Consider the following 15,236-nt stretch of genomic DNA (forward strand, 5'->3'; position numbering starts at 1 on the left):
TTCTCCTCTCATCTTTCTTATTTCCCCACTGTTAATCTCACTGTAATCATTAGATTTTTTGTCTCTAATCTCTTCCCCTTTTTTTGTCTCTCTTGCTTCTTCCTACCCTCTCTATTTTTGCCACTGTTAATCCCAGTGTAATCATTAAAAACCTTTTTCTCTAATCTTTTCCCCTTTCTTTTCCTTCCCTTAATTTGCTTCTTTTTTATTGGTTGTTTCTTCTTAACCCTTCTCTTTTTTTCATTGTTACTCCCAATGTAATCATTTAATGTCACCAGTGTTTTTCACCAGTCTCTGCTGCTGAAAAACACCCCCACAACATGATGCTGCCACCACCATGCTTCACTGTTGGGATGATATTGGGCAGGTGATGAGCAGTGCCTAGTTTCCTCCAGACATAATGTTTAGAATTCAGGCCAAACAGTTCAATCTTGGTTTCATCAGACCAGAGAATCTTGTTCCCCACAGTCTGAGAGTCCTTCAAGTGCTTTTTTGCAAACTCCAAGCGGGCTTTCATGTGTTTTGCACTGAGGAGAGGCTTCCGTCTAGCCACTCTGCCATAAAGCCCAGATTGGTGGAGGGCTGCAGTGACGGTTGTCCTTCTGGAACTCTGTCCCATCTCCATACAGGATCTCTGGAGCTCTGTCAGAGTGACCATCAGGTTCTTGGTCACCTCTCTTACTAAGGTCCTTCTCCCCTGATTGCTCAGTTTGACCAAGTGATCAGCTCTTGGAAGAGTCCTGGTTGTGCCAAACTTCTTCCATTTGAGAATTATGGAGGCCACTGTGCTCTTAGGAACCTTCAGTGCAGCAGAAATTTTATTGTAGCCTTCCCCAGTTCTGTGCCTTGCAATAATCCTGTCTCTGAGATCTGCAGGCAGTTCCTTTGACCTCATGAGTTTTGCTCTGCCACAGTATGGCAGCTGTCAGCTGTGAGGCGTTCTATAGAGAGGTGTGTGCCTTTCCAAATCATGTCCAATTTAATTTACCACAGGTGGACTCCAATCAAGGTGTAGAAACATGTCAGCAATGATGAAGAGAAATGGGAGGCACCTGAGCTAAATGTCAAGTGTTGTTGCAAAGGGTCTAAATCAGGGGTGTCAAACTGGATTTCTTTGAGGGCTGGATCAGCATTGTTCTCTGTGGGGGAGGGAGACCAAGAGGGGGAAGACAGGACGGATGCCTCCTGCGGCACTTTTCTGGCCAAAACGGCATGGGGGGGGCACACGTGGCCCCCAGCGCCTCGTTTTTGGCCTCCAGCACTCCCCCAGCTGAAAACGGGCCATGCGGAGTATACTACAGGAGGCCGTGGAGGCCAAAAACAGGACGCAGGGGTTCCCCCCCCCGAGGCCCGTTTTGACTGGCAGAGGCACCCCGGGCCGGTCCTTTGATATTTCCAGGCCGGTCCCATGGGCCAGATTTAAGCACCCCGCAGGCCAGATCCAGCCCATGGGCCTTGAGTTTGACACCCCTGATCTAAATACTTATGCCAATGTGATATTTCAGTTTTTTCTTTTTAATTTATGAAGTTAACCATGGGCATGGACCTTCTGCAGCCTGAAACTCAACAGATTCAACCTCTTTTGAAGGGAGGCGAGAAATTAATTTAACCTGTTTTGCAGAGAGGTGCTCCTTCATGCACTGGAGGGTCTGAGGTTTGCAGCAGGTCGTCTACCAGTGTAAGGCTGCCTGCTTGCCTGCCATCTGAGGATAAGGCAAAAGTTTGCAACCTTAGCTTAATTACAGCAGTCTGGGGCACGTGAGGCTGCTGTAGAAGAGACAGAGAAGGAGCTTTTGTCACATGGTACTCCTGCTTAGTCCTTGCTGCAGCAATGGCAAGTATTCTTTGCTGTTGCAATTAAGCTGAGACAGTGAGCTTGTGCAGCACTCCTTGTAAGTCATGAGCCCACAGTTTTGGTGATTGGTGACTAAATTATTATTTAGTTTTAAAATGTAATAGCTATGTTTTGTTGTATTTTTATTTTACTTTCTTAAATATGACCCATTTTAATCTGGTTTAGGCCTCAGTTGGGAGTGTTGTGGGCTTGTGTGCTTGATACCTCTGGTGTAATGGAATAGCTTCAAGTACCTGAAAAACAGTTTGTTGCCACTGAATAGAGCAATGTTTCTCTGCAGAAATTTGCCTGTAATGGTACTGTGATTGAGCATCCTGAATACGGGGAGGTGATCCAGTTGCAGGGTGACCAGAGGAAGAACATTTGCCAGTTCCTCTTAGAGGTGAGTTTCTATAAGTCTAGCAATTCAGACAGCTGACTCAATTTTTTTTTAATTTTTATTGATTAAAATACAAAAAATACAAACAAACATACGTACAACAATAAAACATACACAACAAATAAACATGGATCAAGTCTTTGTGACTTCTTTTTCAAACTTGTCACATCAGTAGACTATATTTGTGTTCATATCTATATATCAATATATTTATGTATAAAACAATATATATATATTCCTAATACATCATCTCCTCGGATTTTCTTAATCTATGTATTTAATTTACTATATTCCTTAGTTAGTACTCAATTGTTATCCATGGGTTATGTCCTCTCTTTTGTATCCCTATTTATTTAATTTCCTTTCTTTTCTCCAGCCAATTATACCATTTCTGCCATACTAAATAGTAAACCGTTTCTTCCTTTTCCTGTGTTTCTTTTGTAAATTTGTCCATTTCTGCACATTCCATGATTTTGCTAATTATTTTATCTTCTGTTGGTATATCTTCATGCTTCCAGCTCTGAGCAAAAACTATCCGTGCTGCCGTTAGTATATGAATAATTAGGTATTTTATTTCTTTTTCGTAATGTCCTGTGGTTATTCCTAACAGGAAGGTTTCTGGTCTCAATTCTATTTTCTGGTGTGTGATTTCCTCTATTTGTATCCTGATTGCCTGCCAAAACTGTTTTGCTTTCTGACAAGACCACCACATGTGGTAGTAGGTTCCTTTCTGCAATTTGCATTTCCAGCACGTTGGGGAGGTATTCGGAAACATTCTTGCTAAACGAGCAGGGGGGAGGTGCCACCTATAGAACATTTTGTACATGTTCTCTTTGTAGGGTACAGACATTGTTAATTTATAATTTACGTTCCATCGTTTTTCCCATTTTTCCAGTTCAATGTTATATCCGAAATTTTTCGCCCAAATTATATTTTCTTTGACCACTTCTTCCTCTAATTTGTATCTTAGTAAATAATTATAAATTTTGGTTATCAATTTATCATCTGTCCTTTGTAAAATTTTATCTAATTCATATGGCTCTTTTTGGAATCCAAATTTTACCAGGTCTGTTTTGTACCTCGCTGACTCAAATATTAAAATGCTTATAGCTCATTTAGTTTAAACAGATACTTGGAAATCATTAGTACACTTTAGGGCCTGAACATGATAACAAAATAGAATTTAATGAGTTACTCTGCCAACTGTGAGCTCTATTGTTTTCACTAAATTGATAAAGAGCTGAATTATGGGGCTGAGTGGAAGAGTGTAACCAACTTGGCTCCAACACTTTTGTTTTCTTAATAGCACAATTGATACCATATATTTGAACAGTTAAGATTTTATTGCAGGATGTTTTAAGGAAAAATTTGAGGATTTTCTAGCTTGACTTGTAAACTGAAAATTGCTGCTATAGATAACTTTGCACCAGTCTCAGCTGGCATTATATCCCTGCTCAGCAATTGTACTTCAATTAGTATGTGGAATTACTTTTGTGTTCACATTTCTGGTCCTAACTGCCAAGGGCTTACTGATGTTTGTATATTTTCTGCAGGTTGGCATTGTTAAGGAGGAACAACTGAAAGTTCATGGCTTCTGAATTGTGTGTACTTACCTGAAGAACTCTACAGGTTTTGTTCTACCAAGCTGGCTACTCTGTGAAATATGATTCTTTGTAGTAAATGGACTTCCCATTCAAAATCTGATTTGCTTTTGCATGATTATAGAAAAGTTGTGGGGTATAGAGTAGAATCACATAAGAAAACTGCAGTAAGACTGTAACAAGAAATGCTTAAGAATTTTAACACATTTCCAATGGAAATGTTCTACTGCTGATACTTCAGTGTATTTTTCATCTGATTTAAGTGTATTAAAAACATGTGTGTTGCAGCTTAAATAAACTCTCTCTTACCATTTGAGTGTAGAGTTCATTATATACTTTAGCCAATTTAAGCATATAAACAGCTTTTTAACTATATAGCAGACCAGGTCAAACTTCAAAAGCTAATACTCCATATGTAGTACAGCTAAACTGACTTAAAAGTTTTCATGATTACTTAGCAGTCAGAAGTTCAGTGAAATCTAAACCACTAGGTATTCCTTCCTTCTATGAGAATTATATTGGGTAAAGTCCAGCTAGTATCCAAGAAATGCTGCCATTCCTGGGGCTTGATATCAAATCCATTCCCAGATAGGGTGTGCAAGAACTCAAACCATTTTGATGTGAGGCTTCACAAAAGATCCCATTATAAGTACCATGTTTTCCTGAAAATAAGACCCTGTCTTATTTTTTTTCCAGTGTGCTGCGTCTACACTCTAGCTGGGTTCAATCCTCTTCTCTGACAGCAACTGAGAGAACTTTTAAATTAATTCAATACCTCACTCTGTGCTCTAGCCACGCCCCCCTTGCTTCCAATTCCCCAGTCTTTCTCTCAGTTGCTGACAGACTGAGGTGGATTTTCTCTGTGCTCTGGATTTAGTAATGCGAATAGGCCTTTTGGTTAATTTTGATTGTTGTTTTTTTTGTTAGCGGTGGAGAGCGGAAGATTATTTCTCTTGCCCGCCTGTCAGCTGTATTCGCCGGCAACGTGTCTGGGTGAGCCAGGCCGTTCCGAGCTTCGCGCTTTGAGTGCTAACAGCCACTGGTTTCTGTCCCTGCGGGGCAGATCCGGCCGACAATTTGCCACCGGTGGAGAGTGGGCTGGGCGGTTCGCTGTCGTAACCCCTGCCACCAGGTTATTGTTTTGGAGGCTCTCCGGTTAGGGAGGCGGCGGCGGGGCAAGTGCACGATATTTGTGCTTGTGACGCATTAATTTCATTGCCGACGACCGGCGACTGTCCCGTCAGGTTCTGCGGGCGGCGCCGTGTTTCTGGGGCTAGTGTGGCGGCTTGACTGAGGAACACCTGAGGCGTGAGTTCCTGCATCGGGAGAAGCTGTGCGGCTGTTTTTCTGCTCGCCAGCCTCCTGCGCCACCAATTATTGCTGTCGGGCCGGGCTCCTTGTGGGATGCGGAGTTGCAGTGACTGTGGATCGTTGCGGCCGCCATTTTGGGGCCGCCAACATCACGCCCGCCATTTTGCCACCATTTGTTTCTTCGACATTGGGCGCCAGTTGCCTATCTGACTGCAAGATTGTGAGGAGGGTCGTGCTCCCGGCCCGCACGTCGTGTTTGACATCTGTCCCGTCCCCCCAGGCTGTCGGACTGTTCTTGAGCCTTTGGGTTCTCCTTGGTCATTTTCGCAGAGTCAGTGGCCGTTGTTTCATTGCAGGCGGGGCCTCACTACTGTTGAGACCTTGGGTCCTGCTTCCTTGCTGGTGGTCGAACTTTGGGGGCCCTCAGTCCCACCAGGCGTAGGCTAGTACCGTCCTTTGTTTAAAATAAATATATATATATATAGTTTTATATTCATATTTTCATACGGACGTGTACATTGCTAACAGTACCTATGGCAGACTCTTCATTTTCGTCGGACCTTGAACAGGAGGCCAGCCCTGCCAGGTCCACCAGGTCTCAAAAGAAAAAAGTGGGCAAGCGGTCTGTGTCTGGAGAGGGCGCGCAACTTGGGCGTCCTCCTGGATTCACGGCTGTCTTTAGAAGAGCACTTGACGGCCGTGACCGGGAGGATTTTTCATCAGGTTCGCCTGATTCGTCAGTTGCATCCCTTTCTGGATTGGGACTCCTTACGCACGGTCACTCATGCCCTCGTCACCTCCCGCCTGGACTATTGTAACGCTCTCTACATGGAGCTCCCCTTGAGGAGCACCCGGAGGCTCCAACTGGCGCAGAGTGCGGCCGCGCAGGTGGTAATGGGAGCGACATGACACTCCCATGTAACACCCCTCCTGCGCGAGCTGCACTGGCTCCCGGTGGTCTTCTGGGTGCGCTTCAAGGTTTTGGTCACCACCTTTAAAGCGCTCCATGGCTCAGGACCTGGGTACTTGCGGGACCGCCTACTACCACCAATAGCCTCCCACCGGCCAGTACGCTCTCATAGAGAGGGGCTCCTCCGGGTGCCGTTGGCCAAACAATGTCGACTGGCGGCCCCCAGGGGGAGAGCCTTCTCTGTGGGGGCACCTACTATCTGGAACGAGCTCCCCCCGGAGATACGGAGGATCCCGGATCTGCGCACCTTCCGCCGCGCTCTAAAGACTTTTATTTCACCAGGCGGGCCTGGCCTAACTTTCTCCCTCTTTTTAAAATAATTTTAATATTTTAATATGTTTAATATGTTTTAATCCTCAAAGTTTAAATCTGTTTTAAATTGACTGGTGTTTTAATCTGTCTGGGCCAAACTATTTAATTCGATTTTATTTCTGCTTTTTTAAAATTTGTATGTATGTATTTTATTGTTGGCTGTTCACCGCCCTGAGTCCTTCGGGAGTAGGGCGGTATACAAATCAAATAAAAGTAAAGTAAAAAGTAAAGTGTCCGTCAGCCACAAGTCCCACCATTCCAAGACCTCTGCCACAGCTGACAAAGACGCCCTCCGACGCCATAAGGCCTTGGAGCGGCAGTATGAGAAGGCCAAGCATGCGGCGTCCGCGTCAAGCAGCTGGGATGCGGTGCCCTTTCAGCCAGTGCCGCCTGTTCCCGAGCATTCCACGTCCGGGACTGTTCCGCCTGCCCCTTTGGCGTTAAAAAAAGAGGTATCACAGTCTTTGCTGGACATTTCGGCTGCGGGGTTGGACTCCTGTCATCTGCCTCACCGACGGGCGCCTTCCGCCACCTTTACGCCTACGGCAGCAGAACTCCAGGCAGCGGAGCCACCTTCGACGGGTTCGCAGTTCGATCTCCAGGCCATGCTTTCAACGGCCTTGGCTACCATCATGGCAGCTGGTATACAACAGGCTCATCAGGGTCCTTCTCCGGTGTTGCCTCGAGAAGCGACTTATGCTCCTGTTTCACGCTGGCCCTGTTCTCCTCACCGACGTGAGTCTGATTCGTCTGAGGAGTCTGACCATGAGGTTTATCTTGAAGATCTTGAATTTTCCGAGGACGAGGGCTTGCTGCCCAACTCTCCGGCATTTACGGGCTTCTTTCGACCGGCCTTGTTTAAGTCCCTCCTTCACAAGGCGCGTTTGACTACTAATCTGGGGTCGGTAGGGGCACAACCCTCTACTTCCCAACCTGAAGCCGGGCCAAATGATGCTTTGTTCAAACAAGCCAAGCAGGAGAAGGACTTTATCCCGTGTCCCCAACTGTTCACGGACGTGCTGCAAGCACCATGGGGCCAGCCTGGGTCGTTGACTGCGCCCAGCAATCTGGACAAAAAATTGTACTGCCTGGCGCCTGAGCTGGAGGCGTTATTGGACTTGCCGGCTGTGGATGCTCCGGTGGCGGGCCTCACATCCCAGTCAATGATTTCTTCAGATCCTTTGGATGGCCTGAAATCAGAGGACAGACGCGCAGAACTGGCCTTTCGTAAGGCCCATCAGGTTGTGGCCTGGGCCATCAGAACCGCAACGGCCACTTTGTTCTTTAATCGCGCTTCCTTGATCTGGCTGCGACAGCTGCAAGAATGGCTTCCTCCTGAGGAAACCCGATTACATCACGATATCAACAAGGTTGTCGCAGCCACGGAATATTCGGCTAACGCCTCATTAAGTTTTGTAAAGTATGCCTCGCGGGCCCTCGCTGCGTCAATCACATCGAGACGCCTCTTCTGGCTACGCCCTTGGAAGGCCGATGTCAAAACGAAATGGAAGCTGGCTGCGGCTCCGTACAAGGCCCCCAACCTGTTCGGTGCCGCCCTGGAACCGGTCCTCGTTGAGGACAAATATAAGCAGAAAGTCCTCCCATCGACTTCTCGCAAGCAGGACAGACGTTATACACCTTACACACAGTGGCAGCCCTTTCAATCTTATTCCGGGACCGGGGTGTCCTCCGCTTATCGGCAGTCGTTTCAATCTTCTGACTGTTTCTCCGACAGGCAGCGGTTCCGGGACCGCGGCAGATCACAAGCCGCTTTGAAACGACCCTTTTGTGGTGCCAGCTCCAAACCCTTCCGGCGGGGCAAATGACTCACCGGCGCCCGGTCCAGTAGGTGGTCGTCTGCAAGCCTTTCACTGCCAGTGGGAATTGTCAACGTTGGATGTTTGGGTACGTCGCACTGTCTCCGAGGGCCTCTTGATTGAGTTCACGGGCCGACCCCCGAGACGGTTCATCAGGTGCCCCATTCCTCTTTCGACCGAGCTCCGTCGTCTTATGTTGGCGGAAATCACTCACCTTCTGGACATCAAGGCAATAGAGCTGGTCCCATTGGACCAGCTGGGGATCGGATTTTACTCGATACTTTTTCTGGTGCCCAAGAGTTCGGGGGGTGTCAGAGGGATCCTCAACTTAAAACAACTGAATCTGGTGGTACGTTACCGCTGATTCAAAATGCACTCTCTTCGTTCGATTCTCTCTTCAGTGCGCCAAGGGGATCTCATGCAGTCGGTGGATCTACGCGAGGCCTACCTTCATGTGCCAGTTCATCCCTCGCATCGCCAGTTTCTGCGGTTCGAGTTTGCGGGCAGGCATTACCAATACTGTGCCATGCCTTTCGGGCTTTCCTCAGCGCCCAGGACCTTCACCAAGTTGGTGGCAGCTGTTGCCGCAACCCTCAGGTTGGTTCCGGTGAGGATTTTGTGTTATCTGGACGACGTCCTGGTCCTTTCGTCCTCCCGGGCCCAAGCGGCACGCGACATGCAACTGGTGCTTTCTGCCTTTCGGATGCACGGGTTTACCATAAACCTGGACAAGAGTCATCTCGTGCCGTCCACTTCCATCCTGCACCTAGGATCTGTGATAGACTCTACCAAGGGGCAGGTGTTTTTGTCGCCGGAGAGGGTGCGGAACATCACGGTCTTACTAGACCAGGTCCTGGCCCAGAGATCTGTGCCCCTATTGACTCTTTCACAACTGCTCGGGAAGCTTGTCTAGTGCTTCCGCATTGTCCCTTGGGCGCGCAGGCACTCTCGCCCATTACAATGGCTATTCCTCCCCTTTCTATTTGTTTATTTCTATTTCTATTTATTTGATTTATATACCGCCCTACTCCCAAAGGACTCAGGGCGGTGAACAGCCAAACAATTTGGCCCAGACAGATTAAAACACCCCAATCATTTAAAAACCGATTAAAATTTGCATAATTAAAAAGAGGGAAAAGTTTAGGCCAGGCCCGCCTGGTGGAATAAAAAGGTTTTAAGAGCGTGGCGGAAGGTGCGCAGATCCGGGATCCTCCGTATCTCCGGGGGAGCTCGTTCCAGATAGTAGGTGCCCCCACGGAGAAGGCCCTCCCCCTAGGGGCCGCCAGTCGACATTGTTTGGCCGACGGCACCCGGAGGAGCCCCTCTCTATGAGAGCGTACCGGCCGGTGGGAGGTTATTGGTGGTAGTAGGCGGTCCCGTAGATAACCAGGTCCTCAGCCATGGAGCGCTCTAAAGGTGGTAACCAAAACCTTGGCCAACGGCACCCAGAGGAGCCCCTCTCTATGAGAGCATACCGGCCGGTGGGAGGCTATTGGTGGTAGTAGGCGGTCTTATAGATAACCAGGTCCTAAGCCATGGAGCGGTCCAGAAAGGGACGCAACTGGCGAATCAGGCGAACCTGATGAAAAATCCTCCCGGTCACGGCCGTCAAATGCTCTTCTAAATACAGCCGTGAATACAGGAGGACGCCCAAGTTGCGAGCCCTCTCCGTGGGGGCCAATGATTCGCCCCCAATAGTCAATGATGGCACCAACTGACTATATCGCGACGTCGGAAACCACAGCCACTCGGTCTTGGATGGGTTGAGCCTGAGCCTATTCCTCCCCATCCAGATCCGCACGGCCTCCAGGCACCGGGACATCACTTCAAGGACATCGTTGGGGTAGTCTGGGGTGGAGATGTACAGCTGGGTGTCATCAGCGTACTGGTGGTACTTCACCCCGAAACCATGGATGATCTCGCCCAGCGGCTTCACATAAATGTTGAACAGGAGGGGCGAGAGGACCGACCCTTGCGGCACCCCACATATGAGGGGCCTCGGGGTCAACCTCTGCCCCCCTGTCAAGGGAGGGGCTGTTCCAACTCGGCGAGGAAGGTGTTTGTGCCTCCCCAGGTCCGTCTGTCGCTTCGATGGTGGAAGTCGCCAGCCATCCTGCAGGGCTGTCACTTTCTGGAACTGGACCAGATCGTGATCACCACCAATGCCAGTCTCCACGGTTGGGGTGCCCACCTGGCCAACCAGGTAGCTCAAGGGCTGTGGTCTCAGTCGGAGCGCCTCCACAGCATCAATCTCCTCGAAATTCGGGCGATTCGTCTTGCCCTTCTTCACTTCCGTTCTGCGATACAGGGGTGTCACATTCTGGTCCTCACGGACAACACATCCGCCAAGGCGCACGTGAACCGGGAAGGGGGGACGAGGTCCCGTGCTCTAATGCTTGAGTCGTAAAGGCTATTCAGTTGGGCGGAACGCCATCTTCTATCTATTCGTGCGGACCACATATCCGGGACTGCCAACACTCGAGCGGACTGGCTCAGCAGGGAGCTGATAGACCCGGCCGAGTGGCAACTGCACCCGCGATTGTTTCGGGAACTGTCGCTCAGGTTTGGAAAACCGGTGGTCGACCTGTTCGCCAGTCCCGCCAACGCCCAGCTTCCTCGGTTCATTTCACGTTACCCGACTCCATTGGCGGAGGACTCGGACGCCCTGCGGTGTCGTTGGCTGACCGGACTGTTGTACACCTTTCCCCCAGTCATGCTGATTCAACAGGTGGTCCAGAAGATCGTTGCAGAAAGGCCGGAGGTTTTGCTGGTGGCTCCCAACTGGCCACGCCGGCCCTGGTTTGCCGACCTAGTGGAGTTTTCAGTGAGCAGCCCGTGGGTGATCCCACCCCATCGGATCTCCCTGTGCCAGGGCGCCATCTGTCACCCAGAGCCTCAATGGCTCCAGTTGGCCATATGGCATTTGAATGGGTCATCCTGAAGAAAGGTCGGCTGTCGGATTCGGTAATCGGCACAATTCAGGCGGCCCGTAGGCCCTCCACAACACGGATCTATGAGGCTTCTTGGAAGGCCTTTTGTCGCTGGTGTTCTGGTCGTTATGTGGACCTGACTTCAGCAGCTATCCAGGACATTCTTGACTTTCTCCAGTCGGGATTGGACAGAGGTTTGGCTCCGACCACCTTGCGATGCCGGGTTGCGGCCCTCTCCACGGTCCTTTCCTCTCCCCCTTATCAATCATTGTCTCATCACCCATGGGTGCGAGGGTTTCTTCATGGCATCACAAACTTGCGCCCTCCCACGGTACATCGGTACCCATCTTGGGATTTACCTCTGGTCTTACAAGCTCTCACAGTCCCACCGTTTGAACCCCTTGGTTCTATTTCTCTCAAGTTTCTTTCGTTTAAAGTGGCTTTCCTTCTAGCTATCACGTCGGCCCGGAGGATCTCTGAACTAGCAGCATTGTCCGTTAGGAAAGACTTATGCATTTTTCATGCTAATACGGTGGTGCTTCGGCTAGATCCTGCGTTTACACCCAAAGTAAATTCGTGGTTTCACCGCTCGCAGGAGATCGTATTGCCAGATTTCTGCCCTTCTCCCAGGCATCATTGCGAGGTTCTCTGGCACACCCTCGACGTTCGCAGGGCTCTGTGTCGTTATATTCGTTGAACTGCATCATTTAGGAAGACGGAAGCCCTTCTTGTTTCCTTCCACCCGGCCTCTATGGGCCAGAAAGTTTCATCACCCACGGTGGGTCGTTGGATTAAAGCCTGTATCTCAGCCGCCTACGAACGTCAAGCCTGCCCTGCTCCGGCCAGGATTTTGCCTCATTCCACACGGAGTGCGGCCACTTCAGCGGCTTGGGCGACACAGGCTTCGGTGTTGGACATCTGTCGGGCAGCCACTTGGACCTCGCTGTCGCCCTTCATCCGGCACTATAAAATTGACGCTTACGCTTCAGCAGAGGCGTCTTTCGGGCGAAGGGCATTGCAAAGTGTTGTTTCAGGGTCTTCTACTGGGAGCAGTCAGCCGCCCGGCCCTGGGGTTTAGGCTTGGGTATGTCCCAGCTATGGAGTGTAGACGCAGCGCACTGGAAAACGGACGTTGTCTTACCTGAAGGTCCATTTTCTGGGCGCTGCGGATACACTCCATTCCCTCCCTCACTTGTTGTTGGGGCTTCCTGCTCTGTGGTTTAATTTTGGTTGAGGTTGTGAGGTTGTTTCTTAATAAAATTTGTTATATCAATTACTGTGCTGCGCCTTCGTTCAAGACTGGGGAATTGGAAGCAAGGGGGGCGTGGCTAGAGCACAGAGTGAGGTATTGAATTAATTTAAAAGTTCTCTCAGTTGCTGTCAGAGAAGAGGATTGAACCCAGCTATGGAGTGTATCCGCAGCACCCAGAAAATGGACGTTCAGGTAAGACAACGTCCGTTCCCAGATAGGGTGTGCAAGAACTCAAACCATTTTGATGTGAGGCTTCACAAAAGATCCCATTATAAGTACCATGTTTTCCTGAAAATAAGACCCTGTCTTATATTTTTTTGAACCCTGAAATAAGCGCTTGGCCTTATTGCCATGCACTCAAAAGCCCGATTGGGCTTATTATCAGGGGAATGTCTTATTTTGGGGGAAACAGGGTACAGAACAGCACTTCTGCAATCTGTACATGGAGTTACATGAAGGCTTGCATTCTTGACTACCAGTGGATGAATGATCTAATTGAAAAGGTATCTAATGGTTCCTAAGTCAAAAGGAAAAATATATTCCAAATTGAATTCTTGAACTGCTAGTTCATATTCCATCAGCCTCTGTGGAATTAACCTGTTGGTGTAGGACAGGGGTGTCAAACTCGCGACCCGCAGGCCGGATGCATCATGCGCTGGTAACGCCCACCCCCGGTTTAGCGAAGGGGAAAAAAGTTGCGATACATCACATGACGTGAGTTTGACACCCCTGGTCTAGGACTTTATGCCTCCGTACAACCTCCGTCCCTCCAGTCGTGGGTGATTTGCAGAGGGATCATTGTAGTTGAGCGATTCGCCCCAAGGGACAAGCAACCATGCCTCCCAGCAGCCAATCAGGGCTCCGAGGGGTGGGCCTCTGCCAAGCCGTTGAGAGAGTGGCAGGCGGGGTGGCAGCAGCAGCACAGGCCAGGATTGGGGGGGGCTGTAGTGGCAGGCAGCGACTTTCTCTCTCTCTCTCTCACACACACACACGCTTGCTCACTCCGCTGCAGGATCAGGCAGGCGATCCTTTTCTGTGGGAAGGGGAGGATCGCATGCATACCCACACACACTTTTTGTTTTAATCCCCTGGATTCTCTGTTGACGCCTGGCATGTTATGAGAGTTGCAGCGTTCTGGGGTCATGTGATCACCTTTTGATCATGTTATAACTACAGGTAGTCCTCGACTTAAAACAGTTCATTTAGTGACTGTTCAAAGTTACAACGGCACTGAAAAATGTGACATGACAATTTTTCTCACTTAGAACCATTGCAGCATCCCCATGTTCACATGATCAAAATTTGGATACTTGGCAGCTGGTTCATATTTATGACAGTTGCTGTGTTTCAGGGTCATGTGATCACCTTTTGCGATCTTCTGACAAGCAAAGTCAATGCGGAAGCCAGATTCACTTAACTGTGTTACTAATTTAACAACTGCAGTGATTCACTTAACAATTGTGTCAAGAAAGGTGGTAAAATGGTGCAAAATTAACAAAATTAAGAAATGGGCAAAATTAACACAATTAACAAATGTCTCAGCAGCAAAAATATTGGGCTGAATGAATAGAATTAGACTAGAATAAGAATGAATAGAATAGAATTAGAATAAAATTAGAATTAGAATGAATAGAAGGGGAGGGGAGGGGAGAGGAGAGGAATCAGTTGGAAGAGACCTTGGAGGTCTTCTAGTCCAACCCCCTGCTCAGGCAGGAAACCTTATACCACTTCAGACAAATAGTTGTCCAATCTCTTAAAAACTTCCAGTGTTGGAGCATTCACAACTTCTGGAGCCAAGTCATTCCACTGATTAATCATTTCAACTGTCAGGAAATTTCTCCTTCGTTCTAGGTTGTTTCTTTCCTTGATTAGTTTCCATCCATTGCTTCTTGTCCTGCCTTCAGGTGCTTTGGAGAATAGCTTGACTCCCTCTTCTTTGTGACAACCCCTGAGATATTGGCACTGTCGACCCTGAAGCTGACATATGTGTAGCCATGTTTTATTGTAGTCATTTCTTATTCTTTCATAGAGCCGCGGTGGCGCAGTGGTTAGAGTGCAGTACTGCAGGCTACTTCTGATCACCAGCTGCCAGCAGTTTGGCAGATCGAATCTCACCAGGCTCAAGGTTGACTCAGCCTTCCATCCTTCTGAGGTCGGTAAAATGAGGACCCAGATTGTTGGGGGCAATATGCTGACTCTAAACCACTTAGAGAGGGCTGTAAAGCACTATGAAGCGGTATATAAGTCATTATTGCTATTGCTATAAACTTTTAGTATTCTGTAAGGGGATTAAAGATGCTTCAGGCTTGCCACATTCTGGTAGCAGGAAGGGGGGTAGTAGAGTTAAGGGGGTTTGTTATAGCTAGGTGACATTCTTTCCCGTGGGAACAGAGAATGTACCTGCAGATGGTTGAAGGTGGAGTTAGGAGTCACCGGACAGATGGACTGTGAGCTGATTGGATAATGTGACTCTGGAGGGAAGTTTCAAACTTTTGCTTTTTACTGGGTGTAATTCCGGGGTTTGGCCAGAGCCGGAATTACACTGAGACCCTGCCAATTTGATATGTTCCTAATAAAAAGACTTTGTTGGAATATGGCTGCCTTGGACTATTCTTTCTGGGGACATATTACTTGGAAGCTTGACAGGAACACTGCTATCATGTCACCCCTGGTCCTTCTTTTCATTAAACTATACAAACCCAGTTCCAGCAACTGTTCTTCATATGTTTTAGCCTCCAGTCCCCTAATCATCTTTGTTGCTCTTCTTTGTACTCTAGAGTCTCAACATCTTTTTTACATTAAGGCGACC

The 15,236-nt window shown here is 48.5% G+C and overlaps 1 protein-coding gene across 1 annotated transcript in view; it reads left to right on the forward strand.

Annotated features, from left to right (window-relative positions):
- The window catches only part of EIF1B (eukaryotic translation initiation factor 1B), a 49,300-nt gene extending 45,367 nt beyond the window's left edge, over positions 1–3,933 (forward strand). Inside the window, exons 3-4 of the mRNA XM_070944504.1 lie at positions 2,136–2,237; positions 3,788–3,933. Coding sequence (XP_070800605.1) covers positions 2,136–2,237; positions 3,788–3,832 — 147 coding nt within the window. The 3' untranslated portion in view covers positions 3,833–3,933. The remainder of the gene's footprint in view (positions 1–2,135; positions 2,238–3,787) is intronic.
- Positions 3,934–15,236: the final 11,303 nt, after the last annotated feature.

This window comes from Pituophis catenifer, unplaced genomic scaffold (assembly GCF_029215685.1).
Source record: "Pituophis catenifer annectens isolate HBS135680 unplaced genomic scaffold, rPitCat1.0.hap2 SCAF_5, whole genome shotgun sequence".
NCBI lineage: Eukaryota > Metazoa > Chordata > Lepidosauria > Squamata > Colubridae > Pituophis > Pituophis catenifer.